This window comes from Phasianus colchicus, chromosome Z (genome assembly GCF_987193195.1).
Source record: "Phasianus colchicus chromosome Z, bPhaCol1.hap1.1, whole genome shotgun sequence".
NCBI classification, from domain to species: domain Eukaryota; kingdom Metazoa; phylum Chordata; class Aves; order Galliformes; family Phasianidae; genus Phasianus; species Phasianus colchicus.
Window position 1 is genome coordinate 78,246,090 of NC_143476.1, and position 21,156 is coordinate 78,267,245.

The 21,156-nt window shown below is 44.2% G+C and overlaps 1 protein-coding gene across 4 annotated transcripts; it reads left to right on the forward strand.

Annotated features, from left to right (window-relative positions):
• The first annotated feature begins 642 nt into the window (after positions 1 to 642).
• Positions 643 to 21,152, forward strand: CCL28 (C-C motif chemokine ligand 28). 4 transcript variants are annotated; one of them, XM_090131497.1, is made up of 6 exons: positions 643 to 773; positions 3,857 to 3,996; positions 7,604 to 7,695; positions 8,772 to 9,077; positions 18,938 to 19,064; positions 19,799 to 21,152. In XM_090131497.1, exons 4-6 carry the CDS (start codon positions 8,999 to 9,001, stop codon positions 19,947 to 19,949), a joined length of 357 nt encoding a protein of 118 aa, XP_089987623.1. In that variant the 5' UTR covers positions 643 to 773; positions 3,857 to 3,996; positions 7,604 to 7,695; positions 8,772 to 8,998; the 3' UTR covers positions 19,950 to 21,152. The 4 variants fall into 4 exon arrangements, with proteins under 4 accessions (XP_089987623.1, XP_089987624.1, XP_089987620.1 ...); XM_090131498.1 differs by lacking the exon at positions 3,857 to 3,996 and having other exon boundaries at positions 7,604 to 9,077; XM_090131494.1 differs by lacking the exons at positions 643 to 773; positions 8,772 to 9,077; positions 18,938 to 19,064; positions 19,799 to 21,152 and adding an exon at positions 11,087 to 13,020 and having other exon boundaries at positions 2,178 to 3,996.
• The last annotated feature ends 4 nt before the right edge of the window (positions 21,153 to 21,156 follow it).

Genomic DNA, 21,156 nt, shown 5'->3' on the forward strand with positions numbered 1-21,156 from the left:
CATGGTTCTAGAAAGGAGCTCATTTCAAACTCAGTGTTTCCAACCAGGGAATTGCACGGTTAAATGGTCGATCATTTACTTCCTGTTAGCTGGCCCAAAATGATGAAACAGTCCAGGGCTTAAGAACTACAGAGAGAGAGCTGTTATTGCAAACAGTTTTCCAGAGTCAGGAAACAGGTAATGCCAGGAACTAAGGTAATAAACTCACTTGCCAAAGTAAATGTCCTTCCTGCCCCACACTGGTAAATACAAATGTGCGTTAGTGTTGTCCCATCCAGGTACCCAATGGACAGGAACCGCTGGATAATGTGAGGGCAGGCAGTGACAGAGGTGATTACAATGGGGGTGAGTGATGTCCTCTGGAGAACAGTCACCTGCACATCCACCTGGGGACGTGTCAGGGTGCCCATCCCCAGCAGGCAACTGGCAGCAGCATGTCTGAGGGAGGACAGGATGGAGCACAAACAAGGAGTATGTGGTGACTGCATTCCTTTTAGTGGAATTTTATATGTGTATATATATATATTTATATATATATGTATTTATATATATATATATATATATAAATAAAAACCTTGAAAAAATCAAACCAAACCCAGCAAACAAAACTTTTCCTGGTATCAGTGAATAAGAGCTGCAGAAGCAGGTGCATTATTATGTAGAGCAGGAAAATTTCAGTCATACGTGTGTGGGCTGTTGCGTAACAATTACATATACCACAGCCCCTTACCAAGTGATCTCACCAACTACACAGTCTGCTCTACATGTAGTAGGTAATAAGTAACGTTTCAACATCTTCATCAAAGACACATACGATGGCATCAAGTGCACCCTCAGCAAGTTTGCAGATGACACTAATCTGAGTGGTGCAGTCAATGCATTAGAAGGAAGGGAAGCCAGACCTGGACAGGCTGAAGTAGGCCCATGAAAACCTAATGAGTTCAACAAGGCCAAGTGCAGGGTGCTGCACTTGGGTTGGGGCAATTCCAGGTATTTATACAAACTGATCTCCTTGAGAGCAGCCCCGTGGAGAAGGACTTGGGGTCCTGGTAGACAAGAAGCTGGGCATGAGCCAGCAGTGTGCGCCTGCAGCCTGGAAGGCCAACTGTGTTCTGGGCTGCATTAAAGAAAGGGATGTCCAGCAGGGACAGGGAGGTGATTGTCCCCTCAGCACTTGTGAGGCCCCATCTGGAGTCCAGGCCTGGGGCCCTCAGCATAAGAAAGACAAGGATGTCTTGGAGCAAGTCCAGAGGAGGGCCTCTAAGATGATCAGAGGGCCGGGGCACCTCTCCTATGAGAAAAGGTTGAGGGAACTGGGCTTGTTTAACTTGGGGAAGAAAAGGCTCCGGGGAAACCTCATTGTGGCCTTCCAGTACTTGAAGGGAGCATATAGACAGGAGGGGAAATGGTTGTTTACATGAGTGGACAGTGATGGGACAAGGGGGAATGGTCTTAAACTGAGACAGGGGAGATTTAGGTTAGATATTAAGAGGAAGTTTTTCACACAGAGGGTGGTGACACACTGGAACAGGTTGCCCAAGGAGGTTGTGGATACCCCATCCCTGGAGGCATTCAAGGCCAGGCTGGATGTGGCTCTGGGCAGCCTGGTCTGCTGGTTGGTGACCCTGCACAGAATCACAGAATCACAGAATTGCCAGGGTTGGAAGGGACCTCAAGGATCATGAATCTCCAACCCCCCTGCCACACGCAGGGCCACCAACCATTCCACCTAATGCTAGACCAGACTGCCCAGGGCCCCATCCAATCTGGCCTTGAACACCTCCAGGGATGGGGCATCCACAGCCTCTCTGGGCAGCCTGTTCCAGTACCTCACCACTCTCTCTGTAAAGAATTTCCCCCTGACGTCCAACCTAAATCTCCCTTCCCTCAGCTTAAAACCATTTCCCCTTGTCCTGCTGTCACTCACCCTTTCAAAGAGTTGATTCCCCTCCTCTTTGTAGGCTCCCTTTAGGTACTGAAAGGCTGCAATGAGGTCACCCCGCAGCCTTCTTTTCTCCAGGCTGAACAAGCCCAGCTCTTTCAGCCTATCCTCATAGGGAAGGTGCTCCAGTCCCCTGATCATCTTTGTGGCCCTCCTCTGGACCCTCTCCAACAGCTCCCTGTCTTTCTTGTACTGGGGGCTCCAGACCTGGACGCAGTACTCCAGACGGGGCCTCACAAGAGCAGAGTAGAGGGGAACAATCACCTCTCTGTCCCTGCTGGCCACCCCTCTTTTGATGGAGCCCAGGATACCATTTGCCTTCCGAGCCGCAAGGGCACACTGCTGGCTCATGTTAAGTTTTTCGTCTATCAAGACCCCCACAGCAGGGGGGTTAAAACTAGATGATCTTTGTGGTCCTTTTCAACCCGGGCCATTCTATGATTCTACAAAACTATTTATTTTATTTATGATCTTGTTTAACCTTAAGAAACAGGTCTACAGGACTTTTGTTTCCCAAAAAATTTTTGGTAATTCCCATGCTCCTTAGACTTGTGAAACTCATGGAACTCATGGAACAAGCTGCCCGGGGAGGTGATGGAGTCACTGTCCCTGAAGGTGTCCAAGGCTCTGAGTGGCATGGTTATTGGGCATGGTGGTGATGGACTGACAGTTGGACTAGATGATCTTAGAGATCTTTTCCAACCTGAATGATTCTGTGATTCTTTAATTTTATCAGGTCTTACAGAATGAGTTGCCAAAAATTGCCCCACACAGATCATGGTGTTGTGGACGAGAATATCAAGCTCAGTACCTAGCTCATGCATCTTTTCGCTGTCCAGGATTTTGGTCTGTCTGCCTTCCATCATGTTGATGAATATTTATCTTTGTAAAAAGCTGTGCATGGTCTCCAGAGAGACCTAGAGAGTCTGAGCAGTGGGCCCAGGTGACCCTCATGATGTTCAACAAAAGCAAAGTCTTGCTCCAGGGTCACAGGAACCCTCACTATCAGTAGAAGCTGGGGGATATAAGAATCACAGAATCAGAATTTCAGGGGCTGGAAGAGACCTCAGGAGATACTGAGTCCAAAGGTCCTGCTAAAGCAGGTGCCCTACAATATGTTGCAGAGGTAGGTCCAGCTAGGTCTTCAATATCTCTATAGGAGACTCCACCTCTCTGGGCAACATTCTCCGGTGCTTCATCATGCTTACCATAAAGCAGTTCTTCCACATGTCAGTACAGAACTTCCTATGTATGTTCAAGTTTTCGGTTATTACTCCTCATCCTGTCTCTATGCACTGCTGAGAAGAGCCTGGCCTCATCTATTTGCCTCCGACCTCCATTTAGATATTTATAAACATTTATCAGATCCACAAAAATGATCCAAGGGATGAAGTGAGGACAGGCTGTTCAGCATGGAGAAGAGGACACTCCAGGGAGACATGAGAGCAGCCTTTCAGTATTTAAAGAAGGTCTGTAAGAAGGAAGGGGACAGACTCTGTAGCAGTATGTGCTGTGACAGGACAAGGAAAAATGGTTTCAAACTAAAAGAAGGAAGATTTAGATTGGATATAAGGAAGAAGTTTATAACAATAAGTGTGATGAGGCATTGGAACAGGATACCAGAGATTGTGGATGCCCCATCCCTGGAAACATTAAAGGTCAGGCTGGACGGGGCTCTGAGCACCCTGATCTAGCTGTAGGTGTCCCTGTTCATTGCAGGTGGACTAGATGACCGTTAAGGCTCCCTTCCAACTCAAACAGTTCTGTGATTCAGTGATGCTATGATTCCATGATTCTATTCCCAGTGAAGCAGGAAGCTTATATCACAACACAAACCCAGCTACAGTTCTGCCCATGCATTTCTGTGTAACATGTAGTTGAGTTTCACCCTGAATTTCTTTTGTGTCCTTCCAGAAAAAAGGAGTGGAAAGTCAGAAAGATGTGGCAAGGATATGTTTCGGGTGAGCTCTCCTCAGAGAAAGGGACTAGTGAGCATGGGTACAAGTTCACCGAGGCAGCAGGAAAGGTCCTAGTGCAAGCTGCGTGCTGGAGAGGTAACACAGAGCACGATGATCATAGAATCATAGAATCAGAGAATGGCCTGGGTAGAAAAGAACCACAAAGATCATCTAGTTTTAACCCCCCTGCTATGTGCAGGGTCACCAACCAGCAGACCAGGCTGCCCAGAGCCACATCCAGCCTAGCCTTGAATGCCTCCAGGGATGGGGCATCCACAACCTCCTTGGGCAACCTGTTCCAGTGTGTCACCACCCTCTGTGTGAAAAACTTCCTCTTAATATCTAACCTAAATCTCCCCTGTCTCAGTTTAAGACCATTCCCCCTTGTCCCATCACTGTCCACTCATGTAAACAACCATTTCCCCTCCTGTCTATATGCTCCCTTCAAGTACTGGAAGGCCACAATGAGGTTTCCCCGGAGCCTTTTCTTCCCCAAGTTAAACAAGCCCAGTTCCCTCAACCTTTTCTCATAGGAGAGGTGCCCCGGCCCTCTGATCATCTTAGAGGCCCTCCTCTGGACTTGCTCCAAGACATCCTTGTCTTTCTTATGCTGAGGGCCCCAGGCCTGGACTCCAGATGGGGCCTCACAAGTGCTGAGGGGACAATCACCTCCCTGTCCCTGCTGGACACCCCTTTCTTTAATGCAGCCCAGAACACAGTTGGCCTTCCGGGCTGCAAGCGCACACTGCTGGCTCATGCCCAGCTTCTTGTCTACCAGGACCCCAAGTCCTTCTCCACGGGGCTGCTCTCAAGGAGATCAGTTTGTATAAATACCTGGAATTGCCCCCACCCAAGTGCAGCACCCTGCACTTGGCCTTGTTGAACTCATTAAGTTTTCATGATGTACAAGGGAAAATTTAATTTCCCAGAACAAACAGTGGCTGCAAGAGATCAGGGTTCAACAGTTCATGGTCAGCAATGACTTCAGCAGCCACACCGACAGGCAGGGGGCTTGGTCAGGAGGGAGGGGATCGCAGTCTTTCCCACAGGCAGGTGCCCGGCACTGACCTGGACCTAGGATGAAAATGTACAAAAACAAAGCAAAGTCCAGTAGAGGCACTTCCAGATACAGTGCCTAATAGTGCCAGAGCCCCAAGTGCCAGCCCACAGCAGAGGCTGGGACACCTCAACTCTGCACAGAAAGAAGGACCAGGGTCAGGACAGCATTACCATCTTGGGACATTCACTTGGAGTAGGAGATATGGCTGCTAGGTGAGGAAAGGACTTGTCCCAGTCTGCACTGCATTGGTCTGGCCTCACCTTGAGCACTGCATGCAGGTTTGGGGAACACAGAACAAAAAAATAGTTTTGAAGTTAGAGAGAAGCCCACAGGATCTATCAGTAAGCCAAAAACAAAGGTTTGAATTACATCTTAGTAAACATAACTGTGGCCTGAAGTTGTTTTAATATGATTTATCCCAATTTCACAAACTGAGTTACTGGCATTACTCTTCATCAGGGATCAGCCCCTCTGCTGAGAGCTCAGGGGCAGACTGAAGGCTGAGTCCTGGTTTTCCCTCCAGTGTTGCAGAGGGCTTTGGATTTGGAGCTGGGCTGTGTCGGTGCGGCAGGGCACGAGGTGCTGCTTCCTGTGCCACACCATCACTGCTGTGATGGAGGCTGTGGGGGCAAAGAGTGGGCTAGAAGTGCAGATTGCTTGAGTGACTGGAGGAAGGTGTAAGACAATATGCTCCATTCACAAGTACAAGTCAGAAAAAAAGTGACCAAATCAAGAATTAGCATGTTTCTCAAGGCAGAAGAATGACTGCCTTCTACCTTCAGGTTAGCACTTTCATTTCAGCTTTGAATTCAATCCAGGCCAATATGTCAATAACCCCCTCCACTTTACTTTAGCCATAATTGCAGCTAATGCCACTGTCAACTATGTCAGTGCAATTCTGGGAAAAGAATTTCTGGCTAACCTGGTATTTATTTGTGTGCTGGATGGTTGCCTGTATAAGTGAAGTCATAGCAAAATACTTGCTATTGTTTTCTGGCTTTATTATTATTTTGAATTTCCCAATGTCATAAAATGGAGTTGTTTCCTCAGTTTACCTTTTGCCTTTTTTCTACTAGTTTCATATTGTAAATTATTGGCACATAAAGTGGAAAGCATATTTGGTTCTCCTTAATCAATTTCCTTGCAGTACATTCCCACTGAAGTATGTAGGTATTTATTTTATTTTGGACCCTTACTGTGGACTCTGCAAGAACAAAAGTTGTAAAACACAAGCTAAAGTTGTGTGATGTGACTGCAGAGGTAAGCTTTATTGAGGATGCTGCAGCTGGGCTTGTTCAGCCTGGAGAAGGCTCTGGGGAGATCTCACTGCAGGTGACAGGACACAGTGAAATAGCTTTAAACTAAAAAAGGGTAGATTTACGTTAGATGTCAGGGAAATTTTTCACTGAAAGAGCACTGGCACTGCTGCCCAGAGAAGCTGTGGATGTCCCATCCATGGAGATATTCAAGGTCAGGCTGGATAGGGCCCTGGGCAGCCTGAGCTGAAGGGTGGTAGCCCTGCCCAGAGCAGGGACTGGAATCAGGTTATCTCTGGGATCTTTCCAATTCAAGCAATTACATGATTCTAAGATTCTGTGAACTAGCACCAGGCTTTTAAAGCTGCATCTGGAGATTCCATGCAGAGCATGTGTCAGAGTGAACGCCTTGGCTGTCCTCAAGGACAGCCCAGTTCTGCAGTGCCAAGTAGCTGGAACACAGGAGGAAATAAATACTGACTGAGGCTGTTTATTTAACATATTGCCTCAGTAACACCTGTCTTGCTGTGTTTCTTCTTATTCACCTTGTTCCTCTTTGTGCATTAATGCACTTCAAGGTTAACCTCACCTGTTAACAACCTCATCATTACCTAAGCTCAGGTTTATAAATGAACTGTGATCTACTTTAGCTTCTGCAGTGGCAGTTGAGTTTTTTAACAGATTTTTCACTGTAATTAATTGCTGACAGTGAGCCAGCCTGTTGATTGCAATGCAAATAACTTCCTTGAAATTGTGCTCCAAGTGGCACATGTAATGTTTCCCTCTTAACGTAGCTGGCTCTCATCTGAATGCATAGTGCTCTGCAGGCGCCTTGCTCTCTTGCCCCCATAGATAAGAGCATCAAGAAGGAACCAAGAGCGACAAAGTTAAATCATGATAGTCCATCAGTTTGATTGCACCATATTAATTTATTATTAGGCTGAATTGTGAAACTGGTGTTGGGAAGTTTCAAGTGCAGATTAAAGTCTCTGAGGCTGGCAGTTACTTATACCTTGTGATCTGGGATTTCGGAAGCTAAGAAACGCTGCAGTAAGCACTGCTGTGGTGAGACAGAGCAAAGGTGAGCCTGGCCGGGAGCCCAGGGCCTCCTGGGCTAGTTTTGCTGTTCAGCCTCAGGGGGTCCCAGAAGAACTGCATGGTAGCGATGCAGTGTGGCTGCAGTGGTTACAGCCCCCAGTCCAGAGGCTGCCCATAACCTCTGAGGGCACTGGAAGATTGGAACCTGTGAACTGTGCCAAGTGGAGCAGAAAACTTTCCCTGACTTTCCCATTGCCTGCATGATCCAGGAAAACCTTTCTTGTCACTGTTCACAGAAGCACTCTGGATAGCATCAGCCCCCAAACACTGTTTTTATTTTTCCCCACAGAAAGCCATGCTTTTGGTCAGACTGAGGCACGGAAAATTACGGAAATGGGCTGCAGAGATAAGAATCGGGAAAGAATGGAGGATGTACACCAGGTGCAGTTCCCTTCTTGCTGTCTTTCCCCAAACTATTCCAGAGCCCCAGTGGGTCAGAAGGGCTAGGGCACAGACAGTGCAGCCCTGGGACCGCACACACTGAAGGCACATATGTCCAACTCAAGCCTGGCACAAGGGTTCTCCAGGTTGCACCTCTTTGAATCACAGAACGCTTGTGTTGGAAGGGACCTTAAAGAACATCTGTTTCCACCTCCCTGCCACAGGCAGAGCTGCCACCCAACAGCTCAGGCTGCCCATGTTCCCATCCAACCTGGCCTTGAATACCCCCAGGGATCAGGCTTCTCTGTGCAGCCTGTGCCCTACCTCCCTGAGTAAAAAATTTACCCCGACATCTAAAGTGAATCTCCCTTCTCTTTGTTTAAAACCATTCCCCCTTGTCCTAACACTATCAGACTGTGTAGAATGTTGACTTCTCTCATGTTTATACACTCCCTTAAGTGCTGGAAGGCCACAGATAGGCCACCCTGGAGCCTTCTATTCTCCAAGCTAAACAAGCCCAACTCCCTCAACATACCTTCACAGGAAAAGTATTCCAGGTCTTTGAGTACCTTTGTGGCCTTCTCTGAACCTGATCTAACACCTCATGTCTTTCTTGCTCTGGGGGCCCTGTACACAGTACTGCAGGTAGGGCCTCACGAGGGCAGAGCATAAGGGATGATCACCTGCCTCTCCCTGCTGGCCACCCCGCTTCTGCTCAGCCCAGGGTACAATTGGCCTTCCAGCCATAAGCACACTGCTGGCTCAGTGTGATTCCAGCTTTTCATCCACCAGGACTCCAGAATCGTCTGCAGAGTTCCTCTCAATGTGTTTTCCCAATCTGTACACATATCTGGGACTGTGCTGACCCAGGTGCAGCACCTTGCACTTGACTGTGTTGAACCTCATCAGATTCACATGGGCCCACCTTTTAAGCTTGTTTCTGCTGCAGCCAGTTGCCCACAATGCTGCACACACAGCTGTTACAGAGAGACAGTATCTAACAGCAAAGGTGCTTTCTTGTTCTGTGGTTTTTTGTTTTGGTTTGGTTTTTAATTCTCCGAGTGTTTGTTTTGGAGATGTTTCCATCCTCTGCTGCTCAGGAGCAACCGTAGCAAGGAGAGCGTGGAGGGCCCAAGGCAGGCACGGGGCTACAGACAGCAGGGATACAGGTAGTAGGTAGTGCTGCTGCAGAGCAGGGCCAGCATCGAGCTGCTGCAGGGTGGGGCCCTGGCAGCCACGCTCTTTGGCAGACAGGAGCCACAGGACATTTCCTGAAACACCTGCACCTGCCTGCAGTACACCCATGGCCCCAGGAGGAATGGATGTGAGCTTTGTCACTGCTCTGGCTGTGCTGGCGGCTGCAGTGAGCCTGACATCCCCAAGTAAGTAACATTGCACTTACCTACTTCTGTGATTTAATTTCCTAAAAGAGAATGAGGGTATTCCCGAGGGGTGTTTGCCTGGAGCTGTGTCTGCTTCAGTCTTTGCAGCTCCGTCCGGGATCAGAGCTGTTAGCTTACAGGTCTGTGGCATGAGAAGTTCTAAAAGTGAAACTCAGCTCTCCCACCCACAGAGAGCCGCCGGTATTAATTTCACCTGAGTGTTTCCTTCATGTTTCCCTAAAGGTACGGGAACTCTGTGATTCTGTACAATGGCTTAACAAGGAAAAGCCATGGGGTGATTTGTCACAGGGAATACAATCAGGAACGCTGCAGCTGAGAGCTTTAACTGCTGCAGGTGTAGCAGAAATCACCTTGGAGCAGTGATTTCCAAAGGAACACTTAATAAAGTTTTACTGTTTGTTTAAAGGGATCTCTCCAGTTCGGCTGCAATCCTCTCCGAACTTCTTGAGAGGGAATATGTTACAAAAAAACTTGATCCTTTCTTTCTAAAGTTTGATTGTCACAGATGACAAAGATCTCAATATGACAAGCTCCTGTAACCTATTTCTCATACTTGGAAGAGGGCTTTCACAACTTTGCATTCACTGTGCTTCTTGAGGATTCATGAGATCTCATAATGCTTGCTTTTGTTTTCTTGTATTTCCATTGAAATACATATCAAAACAGTTATGCAGTTTTGTGCTTGAATCCTTTTGTTTGTAATTTTCTGTGATAAAATATGGTATGTTGTTGGAGAAGATAACTCACATTCTGGAGGACACAGTCTTCGCATTCCCACTGGCTACATTACGAGCAGAAATTAATGAGTTCATAATGCATGGACAAAATCTACCTTAATTTTTTAATCCTTTAAAATGGCCACAGTACCTGCTGGCTGCACAGGCTGCATGAGTTTTTTCCATTCATTTTATGATCTGGCCACTCAGCCAGGTCTTGCACAATAGCAACAGAGTGCACATACACAGGTCAAAGGAAAGGTTTTCTTGGAGCACGTTCTTTCACACTGAGCTATCTGGCACAGGGAAAATTCCTTCATCCTCTAGTTTTCTGTATGCAAACATGCTCCATGCTTAACAGCAACATACAGCAGCGGAACCTGCAATAAAAATAGGTAGAACTGCATGTCTATGGGCCCAGGCACACCCTTCTCACTTGGAGCTGGCAGATGGGTCAGGCTGCTGATGCTGCTTCGTGTGCATCTATTTATTTCAGTGGCGTGGTGCAGGTACACAAACACATTTTGGGTGATGTATACAGACCTACAGAATAGCTGTGTTTGTTCATGGCTATGCACTGATAGCTGTTGAACTGAGGCCAGGAAGGCCATCTGGAGGCCAAATCACACCTGCCATGGGCAGGACTGTGGCCCTGCCAGGCAATGCCAGAATGAGTGGAGATCTGGATTGTTTTGTAGAATTGTGGCAGAAAATTTTTATTTTATTAATGTAATTTAATTACATTTTGAAGATTTTGCTTTCCCTTTTCCTTGTCTCGTTTTCAGTTGTATGAGTTATCTTTGTGCATTCCTGTGCTGTCAGAATAGAAGAAGGGTGTGTTAAAGCATATTTCATCACATGAGTACCCCTCTCACCTCCAGCTGTTAAGCAACCTCCACATTTTCACAGAGTACAACTGTGTACAGAGTACAAACTGCTACGTTTGCCAAGGGCCCTAGCATCCTGTCTTGTTCACCTGTCAGCCAGGATCAGAGCCTTCTTCATAGCAAAGGAGGTACTGTTGTGCTTTGGGATAAGCTGAAAAGACCTTCTATGAGGTACTGAACAAACAGCCCAAAGTTTGCTTTAGATGAGAAAAACGTTTTCTGCTTCATGAGCAAACAAGTGTTAAAAGATCTGCATTATAGTGGCTAAACCAAAGTATAGGTGTGATAGCAGTCTTCTTTTGAGGATGTAGCCTATCTTCATAACTCAGCAACACTTGATCAGGTCCAAGTCAATGACCATATGGAAACTGTTATTGTATTCCAGGTCCACCTGGAAGCCCAGCACTTTGGGGCCACCCTCCTCACTGGCCAGATGAGCCTGATGGCTTTGAAGATGGACAAGGCATTGCCCAGGCAGATCTTGTTGAGCTCCTTAAGCACCTTCCCTGTCATATTGGTCTGGAGCCTCAAACTCCATCTTAATCACCCTGTTCTTGATGAGAGCCATGTCCCTGAGCTCTTGGAAAAGAAAATGGAAGATAGCATTGAGGAAATGGCACAACTCATTGCTGGAGGTGGGATCTAGAGGGGGCTCTGACTGCTGTGGTAGCACAGTGCAGGGCTCCAGGCTCACCATGGGAGCTGAGGCAGCCAGCATTGGCCCCAGGACCAGCTTTGGTGCCACCTAGCCACTCGCTGGCTTGGTGCCATGGAAATAGTACTGCAGGCTATGTCAGGATGTGATGTGGGTGTGAAAGAGGCTGTCATCAATTCTGGCCATGCTGGGGGTCTCCAGCATCTTCCTGCAGGAGAGCAGGAGCTGGAGCAGGAGCACGAGGAAGCAGCCAGCCAGCACAGAGATCAGCATGGCATACATTAATAGCCTCCTTGCCCTTAGTGCACCACTCTCACTGCAAGCCCTCTTGCGTTAATGTTGAGATGCACCCCTGCTTGAGGAGAGATCCTGTCATGCAGCTCAATGCCATGCAGAAGAGCTCAAGGAGCTCTTGGGCTTCTCAGCAGTTGACGAGTAGGATGACTGACTAATATTCATACTTTGTTTTTAGGCACATGCTTGATAGGCATTCAGCTGTTGAACCAGGTGTCTTCTATCCCTTCTTTCAGTTCTCCAGTTTGGGACAGATTTGTGGTTGTTAATCTGTTTTATAGAGTGTTATCACTACTGTTGCTTGTTGTCTTCCTGTGAAAGACCTTGTGTACAAGGCTAGGCTGAAGGACGAGGCTGGGAGAAAGAAAGAAGGGGTGGGGGAAGCAAACTATCACATGAGTAGTATCCCTGTGGCAGTAGTAAGGGGTCTGGAGGAGTGCCGGATATATAGATGTGGCACTTAGGGACATGGTTTAGTGGGCAACAGTTGGTGGGTTGGTGGGTCCAACGGTTGAACTGGATGATCTTGAAGGTCTTTTCCAACCTTAATGATTATGTGAATCTATGAAGTTATCTACAGAAATGTCTTTACAGATACTAGAGCATTCTCATACCTATCGTGCTCTGACTAAGCAAGGCTTTAATCTGGATAAGGTTTTGTTTTGTTTTGTTTTGTTTTGTTTGTGTGTGGGGGTATATAAAGCCTACTTTGCAACCACAAAAGAATTCCCTTAGGATACACTAATGACTGCTACTAATAATTCCAGGAATTGTGCAATCAATGCAAAGCTATATCAATTCACAACAAATTTTAGGCATATTAGCAGCAGATTCAGCATAGATACAGAAAGGGCCCCAGGTTTACGGATTTCACCATGGAAGACAAGCTATCTGTCTGACCACATGGTATGCTGAAAGAATCCATGCTGCTTAATACCTATATGTATCTTTGCTGCACTCCTTTAATCCGCGTAAGTTTAAGAACTACCTACCTTCTGTTTGGTTACAAAGGAGAATGTCTACACATGGCTTCTCACTCAGAAGCCCATGGGTTACTGCAGCTCACAATCGAGGGCTCTGCCAGCAGCACTGGTGGGCTCATCTATGCTGCCAGCAGGATTCAGGACTGACCACCAAAGACCTGGCCAAAATACTAACTGCTGGCAAAACCTGCCAGGAGGAGAGGTGCAGAAGGTCTAAAGTGGGTAGGTTGGACACAGGAGCAGAGACCAGAAGTGATTTTCTTACTGTTCAAACCTACAGCCCATCATTTTCCTATTGTACTTGATTAAAGGAAGCAAAAGTGAAACCAAGCAAATTTGCGACAAAGTACGGGGGTGGGGAATGTACTGACTCCATCACTCACTCTATTTCCACCTGGTTTTCTCTCCTTTTTTTTTTTTTTTCTCCAGCTGATTCCCCTCAGCTAAAATATATGGCAAATACATGTCGTGCTGTTTTCTGCAGGACAAGTCTGTTTGAGACAATGACTGCTGTATTTCTGCTTCCCAGTGTCTACACACATTGAAATATTAATCTAACTCTATCTATCTGCCTAAAAAAGCTACAGCCAGGGGCCAGCAGAATAACCATTGATAACCCCTACTAGATTCAGTAAGAGGGCTCTTCATCAAGCATCTTTGATAAAGGGGAGGAAGGGAGAGAAGGAGGGAAGGAAGCTTCAGTAAAGAGACTTGGTATTGATGAACAAAAGTGTAAAGGCAGATAAAATGAAGGTCTTGTTCCATCAAAGCCACCATATTCTCTGTGGTTCATTCTCTAGCAATCAACAGCAGTTCAGTTAAAACCCGCTGAATATCACAGACTTTGAGGATCTCTTCCATTTAGCAGAAACATTTCTCTAAAAGAGCAGGTGAAAGTACTCATCTGTAGGTGCCAACTGCTTTTGATCCTTTCAGTCCTAAGAAAGCAACTGTAGTGCTACCAAGATCTGATAGGCTTGAAAGAAAACAGACCACTGCGGGAAGCTAAAATTAAGTTCTCATGCTGCACTCTCTGAAAAGCAAGGACTTTTTCAAAGTAATACAGAATTTCAGACATTTTCTCTCTTATTTTCTTTTTTTTTTAAGGAAAAATCAAGTTTTTTTTTTTCTTCTATTCAAAGGTACTAAACACCTTATTTTCACTCAAAAGGCAAAGCTTTCCTTTCTTTCCATTTCATTGAAATTGGGAAAGCTATACACAGCATATTAAATAAATCCAGTATAATGAAAAGATGAGCGATAATGTATTCCATAAGGCACAGTGACAAAGTACCCATCTGAAAAGGACATCATACCTAGGCATCTTCAAGAGAGAAGTTGAGATGAGCGAAGGTGTCTTCCAGTTACTTGTGCTTGCCCTCAGTTGTGGTGCTTAATTCGCTCCAGTGGACATTTCTGCAAGATCAGAGTATTGAAATGCCACTGAAAATAGGAAATAAAATATTTTAAAAGCAGTAGTTTTTTCCTGGTGAGTGTTTCTAAGGAACAAACACCAAAGCTGCTGAATAGCAGCAGAGCGATCCCTGCACGGACCTGTCTCAAGATTCATCACTAATCTTGATCCTGCCATCCAGCAACTCAGAAAGCTCCTTTAGATGTCTGAGTAAGAAGGCTCGGCACCAAATAGCAGGTCTAAAGAGTTCTGGTAAGCAACTGTGGATTTCTGATTGTGTTGCCGAGGCATAGAGACAAGTGAAATGGGCAGCACTGGAAAAAATCTCTATGGAGTTGGAAGGGCAAACAAAAGGCCAGGCCAGCTTCCAGGTGGAAAATTGCAGTTCTTAGCTTCTAACCACTGTGAAGACCAGCTAACAAGCCTGATCTAATTGCTAAAACCCGCACATATTTCTGGTATTATGTTAGGCTGAATTCATTAGCTTTACTTACTATCACCTCGTTCCTACCACTTACAGGTTGAGAGCACAGTTATAGTAATAATGGACCAGGCAGCAGAGTTGTAGTGCAGCCAGCACTGCGAGAGAGGAGGTCCCTGCTTCTGGGATGCAGGGGAATTCCCTGAGCCACTGCACTGAGCGTTCTTCCTGTTCAGCAGAAGATAAATGTACCCTTGTTCAAACTGACTCATTTTCAAAGTGATCAAGTCTCTGCCAGCACAAGATTGCAGATGACGTTTATGTGTTGTCTGATGGAAAAGCTCTGATGATGTGTATTTATATGCAATTCAGGGATGGATATTTAGTGTCTATTTCCCATATTGTAACTGCAGATCATCCACAGGACAACAACAAATATATAACATTTTATTTAAAAGTAAAGCTTATTTTTTAGTCAAAAAACAAGATAATGCAGACTGGAATTCCTCAAGTCAAGCACCCATACAAACCCTAAGCACGTACCTCCACAGAAAGTAACTGACAGGTTCTTAGCCTCTGTGAGAGGTGGACATAAGCACTCCCCCATTCACATTTTACAACAAAATTTTATTCTGCTTCCTGGTGATATATTCATCAGCTTCACATGCAGTCTGTTGAGTGCTTTCACATTTAAAGGCACAGATTTTTTGCACAGTTGCATTAATTAGAGGGATTTAATGCTCCAGTTCAAAGATTGACTGAGCATCGGGTAATTGAGTTCGTTCTAAAATTGCTACTCTGGTTAAGTGTAGTGATTGTTAAAGATGCAATTACAAACACCTTTCTGCAGTTCCCAAGTGTCTTGCAAAAGGGCGATGTTGTGGACAGTGAGATATTCACAAACTCATCTGAAGACATCAAGAATGTTGCTTTAATTTTTATCATACAAGTTTACACAGATATAAAATTACTATAATAAAACTAATATTTTAATTAATATAAAAATAATTTCTTAATTTTCAGTTACACAGTGTGCAAAGGCCTGTGCAATGTAGTCCAGATCTGTGGAACAAAACAAGCGATACTTATAAGTACACAAAGTATACAAAGTGGATGAGGGCAAGAGATGATGGCCATGAAGTAGAGAAAACAGCTGAGCACAAGGTCACAAGATAGCTGGCTCACCCTCAGATCTTCTGTAATGCCCCATGACATTGTAAGCAGTTGTCAGTGCTGGCCTTGCCAAGCGACTCAATTTGCCAGACCCCACAGAAGCAGAGGAATAGAGCTCAAAGAGTGTTCAGGATACAATTATCCTTTCCTGAGCTTTTTTCCCGTATAATCCTTCTGCAAGCACTGGCAACAACAAATGTTCATACCTCAATCACCCACAAAAAAATTAAATGTAGTGGTGTTCTGTGAACTGAATTTCCATCTGCAACTACAAATTAATTGGCTACACAAGCAGTGTGCTATTAAAGCGAAGAGAAAGGGACATCAGGGAAATAATACAGATAACACACGAAATTTAATTCATCCTTCTGTACCACATGATTATGTATAGTCCTCCTCTCCAGGTTGCTGAAAAGGCAACTGCTTCACTCTCCTCTGTGACCATGATGTCCCAGGGCTATCATCCACCACACCAGGTACAAAACCTCCTGAAAGCTGTGGCAAATAGCATGGCTGGTCTTTGGTGACTCCTGCTACATTGCTAGCTGCTCTAGCTCAGTGTTGCACCTCTGCTGGCATCTTCTGTTATCCCAGCTCTTGTCCAGAGTTCTCATAAGGACCAGTGCATACAATCTTCTTGATTACAAGAAATGTTTTGAGGAGATTTTTAATCTCCTGCTTACAGGAACCTCTCAAATTAGATTGTCCTACTTATTCTTTTCTTACTTCATGACTCTTGCACTCCAAGGGTAAATAGTTACTTAGGGAACAGCATGATTTACAGGCCAGGAAAAAAAATTCAAACTTTCCACTGCACCCGCACTGATTCATTGACTGGGACAGAGAAGTCCTTGTGCTCACCTTGAAGCATGGGTTTGATCACAAGACTATCACAACCTAGATAAATCCCTCAAACCTTGAACTGATGGAGGGAATCCCTTTCAGAAGATATATTTCTGCACTGATGCAGAAGAAAAATCAAACACCAAAATGTTATTACTTGTCACCAAAGATTCTTGAGTTATGATCTGAATTTGAAATTTTTTTTACAGTGGTATTTATCAAGCAGGAAAAAATCTGCAGATCACTCCCTAGCAGAGACACATTCAGTCATGAACCCACAAGCCACGGGGGTGTGGGGAGAAATCAACAAAAAAACAGCAACAGCATTAATAATTTCTAAGACAAAAGATAATGGGGATGATTCAACCTTACAAGGCAGAGCTGTTAAGTTATACTCCTGAAAACTTCATGTGTCGGTGATCTTCCATTCCCAGAAGGTAAGGAGGAGGAGTTGCTCTTTCTGTGAGAGAGCAGCAGGAATGCACAGAGCTCAATATAAGAATAGATGTTAAGCCAACAGAGAGCTTATGGTTAGGATTAGTGGGAGGCCAACATGGGTGACACTGTAGTAATGCCTGTTGTAGACCTCCCAGTCAGCAAGAAGTAGATGAGTCTTCTTCAAACAACTGGAAAAAGCCTCTTTTCCAGATGGAGGACTTTAACCATCTCTGATACCTGCTGGAAAGACAAGACAGATGTGCTCAAGCAATCTATGAGACATCAGTGTAATCTGAGTGTATTGATGACAGTTTCCAAGGAATTCAGCTATACCACGTATTTACAAAGAAGGAAGAACTCACCAAAGACAGAAAAACTGGAGGCAGACTGCACTGACCATGAGATGGTAAGGTTCAGAATCCTAGGAGGAGAGGAGGAGACAAGAAGCAGGACCATAACCCTAGATTTCAGGAGTTAAGATGTCTTCTACAGAGACCTGCTTGAAAGAATCCCACAGAATATGATCTGAGAGAGAAAAGTGTTGAGGTGAGCTGGTTGATATTCAAGAGTCACCCCCTCCAGGCTAAAAGAAGGTCCATCCCAACGAACCAAAAGCCAAGCAGAGGCCTACAAGGATGAGCACAGTGGTCACAGAATCACAGAATGGCCAGAGTTGGAAGGGACCTCAAGGATCATGAATCTCCAACCCCCCTGCCACATGCAGGGCCACCAACCTCCTCATTTAATGCTAGACCAGGCTGCCCAGGGCCCCATTCAATCTGGCCTTGAACACCTCCAGGGACCGGGACATCCACAGTCCCTTTGGGCAGCCTGTTCCAGCAGCTCACCACTCTCTCTGTAAAGAATTTCCCCCTGACATCCAACCTAAATCTCCCCTCCCTCAACTTAAAACAATTTCCCCTAACTGAATTCAGGTCCTAACTGAATTCAGGTGTAAAAAGGAAGTGTACAAGCAGAGGAAGCAGAGGCAAATGATGAAGAAGAAGAGTTACATCATGCAGGAATACAAAGAATACAAGAGTTATATCATGCAGGAATAGGGTCCAAAGGCCAGTGCTGTCCTGGGTCTAATTCTATATTATAAAGGGTTATAAAATGCAACAAGAAAGAATTCCACAAGTACTTAAATAGCAAAATGAAGATAAAGGAAAACATGGGCCTACTACTGAATGAGGCTATAGATGTTAAATGACAGGGAAAAGACCAAGATACCCAGTACCTTCTTTTCCTCATTTTTTATGACTGAAACTGGCCTTCAGAAATCCAGGCCTCTGCAACCAGAGTGAAACTCAAGAGAACTGAAGAGTTATCCTCAGTGGAGGAGTATCAGACTAGGGACCCCACTTAAAATAAATGGACGTGAGGCCTTGTGGACTGACACGCTGCATCACTGGTGAGTTCTGAGGGAGCTGGCTGATAGCAGTGCAAGGCCACTGTTAATTATCTCTGAACACTGAAAGAGAAAAAATATCTTTTCTTTCTTCAAGAAGGTCAAGAATGATGATCCAAGGAATTACAGGCTGCTCAAACTCACCTCAGTCCCTGGGAAAGGGATGGAAAAAATCCTCCAGGAAAGTATTTCTGAAATGGAGATCTCAGCAGTGTGCACAAATGCCTGATGAGTGGGAAAGAAGGCAAAGGAGCCAAGTTTTTCCAAGCAGTGGCTACTGACAAAACAAGAGGCAATGGTTACAAATTAAAACACATGAAATTCAATCTGAACAAAATAAAACATTTTTTTTACTGTAAAGATAGTCAAAGACTGCAACAGGTTTTCAGAGAGGCTGTGGAGTCTCCACCTGTGGAGATACTCAAAACTCAACTGGGTACAGTCCTGGCAATCTGCTCTAGTTGTTGCTGCTTGAGTAGGGAAGTTGGGCTAGATGACCTCAAGAGATCCCTTAAAACTTCAACTATTCTGTGATACTGTAAAGTCAAGCTATGAGTTGTCCCTTCATTTCTATGCAATTTCTAACTTTGTTATTACTTTCTAGCTTTATTTCCTGAGGCCTTTAACTGTTGCACGAAAATTTCAGAAGAAATTCCTAAAGGAATTCTCCGAAGAGTGGAGAGATTTGAAATCCAGAAACATGATGGCCTGTGTCACCTACATGCTGTTATGTAAGAGTTGCTTTGTGTGCTTCACTGTGAAATGGGTACTATGACATTAAAACCTATTAGGCATCATCATAACCAGAAGAATCTTAAATGGATAGCAAAAATTTAATGAAAAACAAGATTATGAGTGGTTTATGATTTGTGCTCCCTTTTGCTATTTGAGCTCAAGACTAACATTCAATTTCCATTTCAACAATAATATTATTATTCAGTCTGTAATAACTTTGACGCTTTACTTTTAGAACTGAAAAAGAACTATGCATTTTCATTCTCCATTTTTCCAATTCTTGACTATATTAATTACTTCTGGTGTACACATAAGCTATTTATATATTTTTTTTTTTTTGCTAGTACAGTATCACAGTGTTTATGTAAAAATGATAAATTTGAAATAAATCATGGACATATTTATTTCTAGACATTTACATTTGCTGGATAATCATCACAGTAGTAATAATAAAGTCTTCTACTTATTTTTGGCAATGAAAATGTACTGGTTTGCACTGTGGTTCTCTTCAGAGCCACTGAAATAGGGACTTTTTTTTTCAGATTTTGGAAGATACTATAATTATGAAAACCTTAGATACCAACATTTACCGTATTATCTGACACCAGACAAAACCAAACTGATGATACAATTAAGCATTTTAATGATGATTTTATATCTGAATGATAAGTATAATAGGTTTTTGTTGTTTTGTTTTGTTTACACTTTAACAACTGATTTTTGCCGACAGTCTCCACATAGAAGGCAGAAAGTTCTGTGTAAGCCCACGGATTAAAAGACTTAAAAAATGGATGAAGAAGAATAAACACAAGATCCCCAGAAAAAACCATAATGGAAGAAAACAGAGAAGAACCAAAATATTGAAAAAAAGAAGAGAATAAGCAGTAACATGAAGCAAGCCCCATACTGAAGGTACCTGTGGCATACAGAACTGTGAATAAAGGTACCAGACTGCACCAAGGACTGATGATTATACCATTAAAATGACCTTTCAAATATCTGTGTGTGATGAACCATCACCTGTACACAAGAATAATGTTGGGCCAACTACAAACATAACAGCAAAACAGGTGTTCCTGAAAGTATCTTGTAGCAAGTGCTCTGCTGTACCTCCAAATCTATGGATACACTTAAATCCTCCCCTCTCCAACTCTGTTTTCATTGCTACTTCTCTGTGATCTTCACTTGACATGCCAAAATTCCTTCTCAGTGCTCCATTCATCTAAGTTCCTTTTTGTCCCTACTGGCATCTTTTTTCTTTTTTTTTCTGCAATACCTTTGTGCTGTTGCCTCTTTTGTTTCTACTCTTTCAGTCATTAATTATGATTTTTTTCTTATCTAGTCTTATAGATAGCTTTCCAGATACTACTCTGTGTTGGCCTACGCATTCTTTGCCTATTTCTGCTCTCAGCCATTGTTATCACTGGAAACACCATCCAAAGCAATGCAGTAAAGATAATCCCTTTGCTTTTGTTTATTTCATTCCCTCTTCTTTACTGTATTTGATAAATTAGTTCCTCAGAGTTATCTCTAGTATTTGTTTTTTTCATTTTATGTCTAACTTCATACTGCAAACATGGAAGAATGCTTGGCAGATGACAGAAGATACAAGAATCTGTAAATTCTCTAAACAAAGTAAAGATGAACATCTGTATCAAGGTCACTAGAGAATGAATAGCATATTCCCAAAGATACATGTCTGATGAAAGGAACTTTTTCCAAAACAGATAAAAGAAAACAAGAAGCATAATTATAATCTCTGATGAGCCAACAGTGCCCTAACAGAGATGAGGCAACTCTTCTTCCAGTTTCTAGGGAATACTGTGTGCTGGCACAGCTCCACCCTGCTGCCAGGAGTAGGAAAACATTCTGATCATACACAAGAGCTCTTCGTCCCCACTGCCTTGTGCTGCACGATGGGGTGGCCTGGCTGATACAAACTGAAATGATGCTTGATTTAGCCATTTCATTTCTATCCTGATGCTGCACTAGGTGCATATGTACACAGCAAATGTGTATTAGAATCCAAACCTAATGGGCCCAGGTCAGCAGAGCGTCACGAATACTAAATTGTTGCAAATATATTAC

Coding starts and splice junctions, on each gene's coding strand:
- CCL28 (XM_090131494.1), top strand. CDS start 3,882: ATGTGGCAAGGATATGTTTCGGGTGAGCTCTCCTCAGAGAAAGGGACT. Junction 3,997..7,603: donor GCAAGCTGCGTGCTGGAGAG/GTAACACAGAGC, acceptor TTTTCCCCACAG/AAAGCCATGCTTTTGGTCAG. Junction 7,696..11,086: donor GAATGGAGGATGTACACCAG/GTGCAGTTCCCT, acceptor ATTGTATTCCAG/GTCCACCTGGAAGCCCAGCA.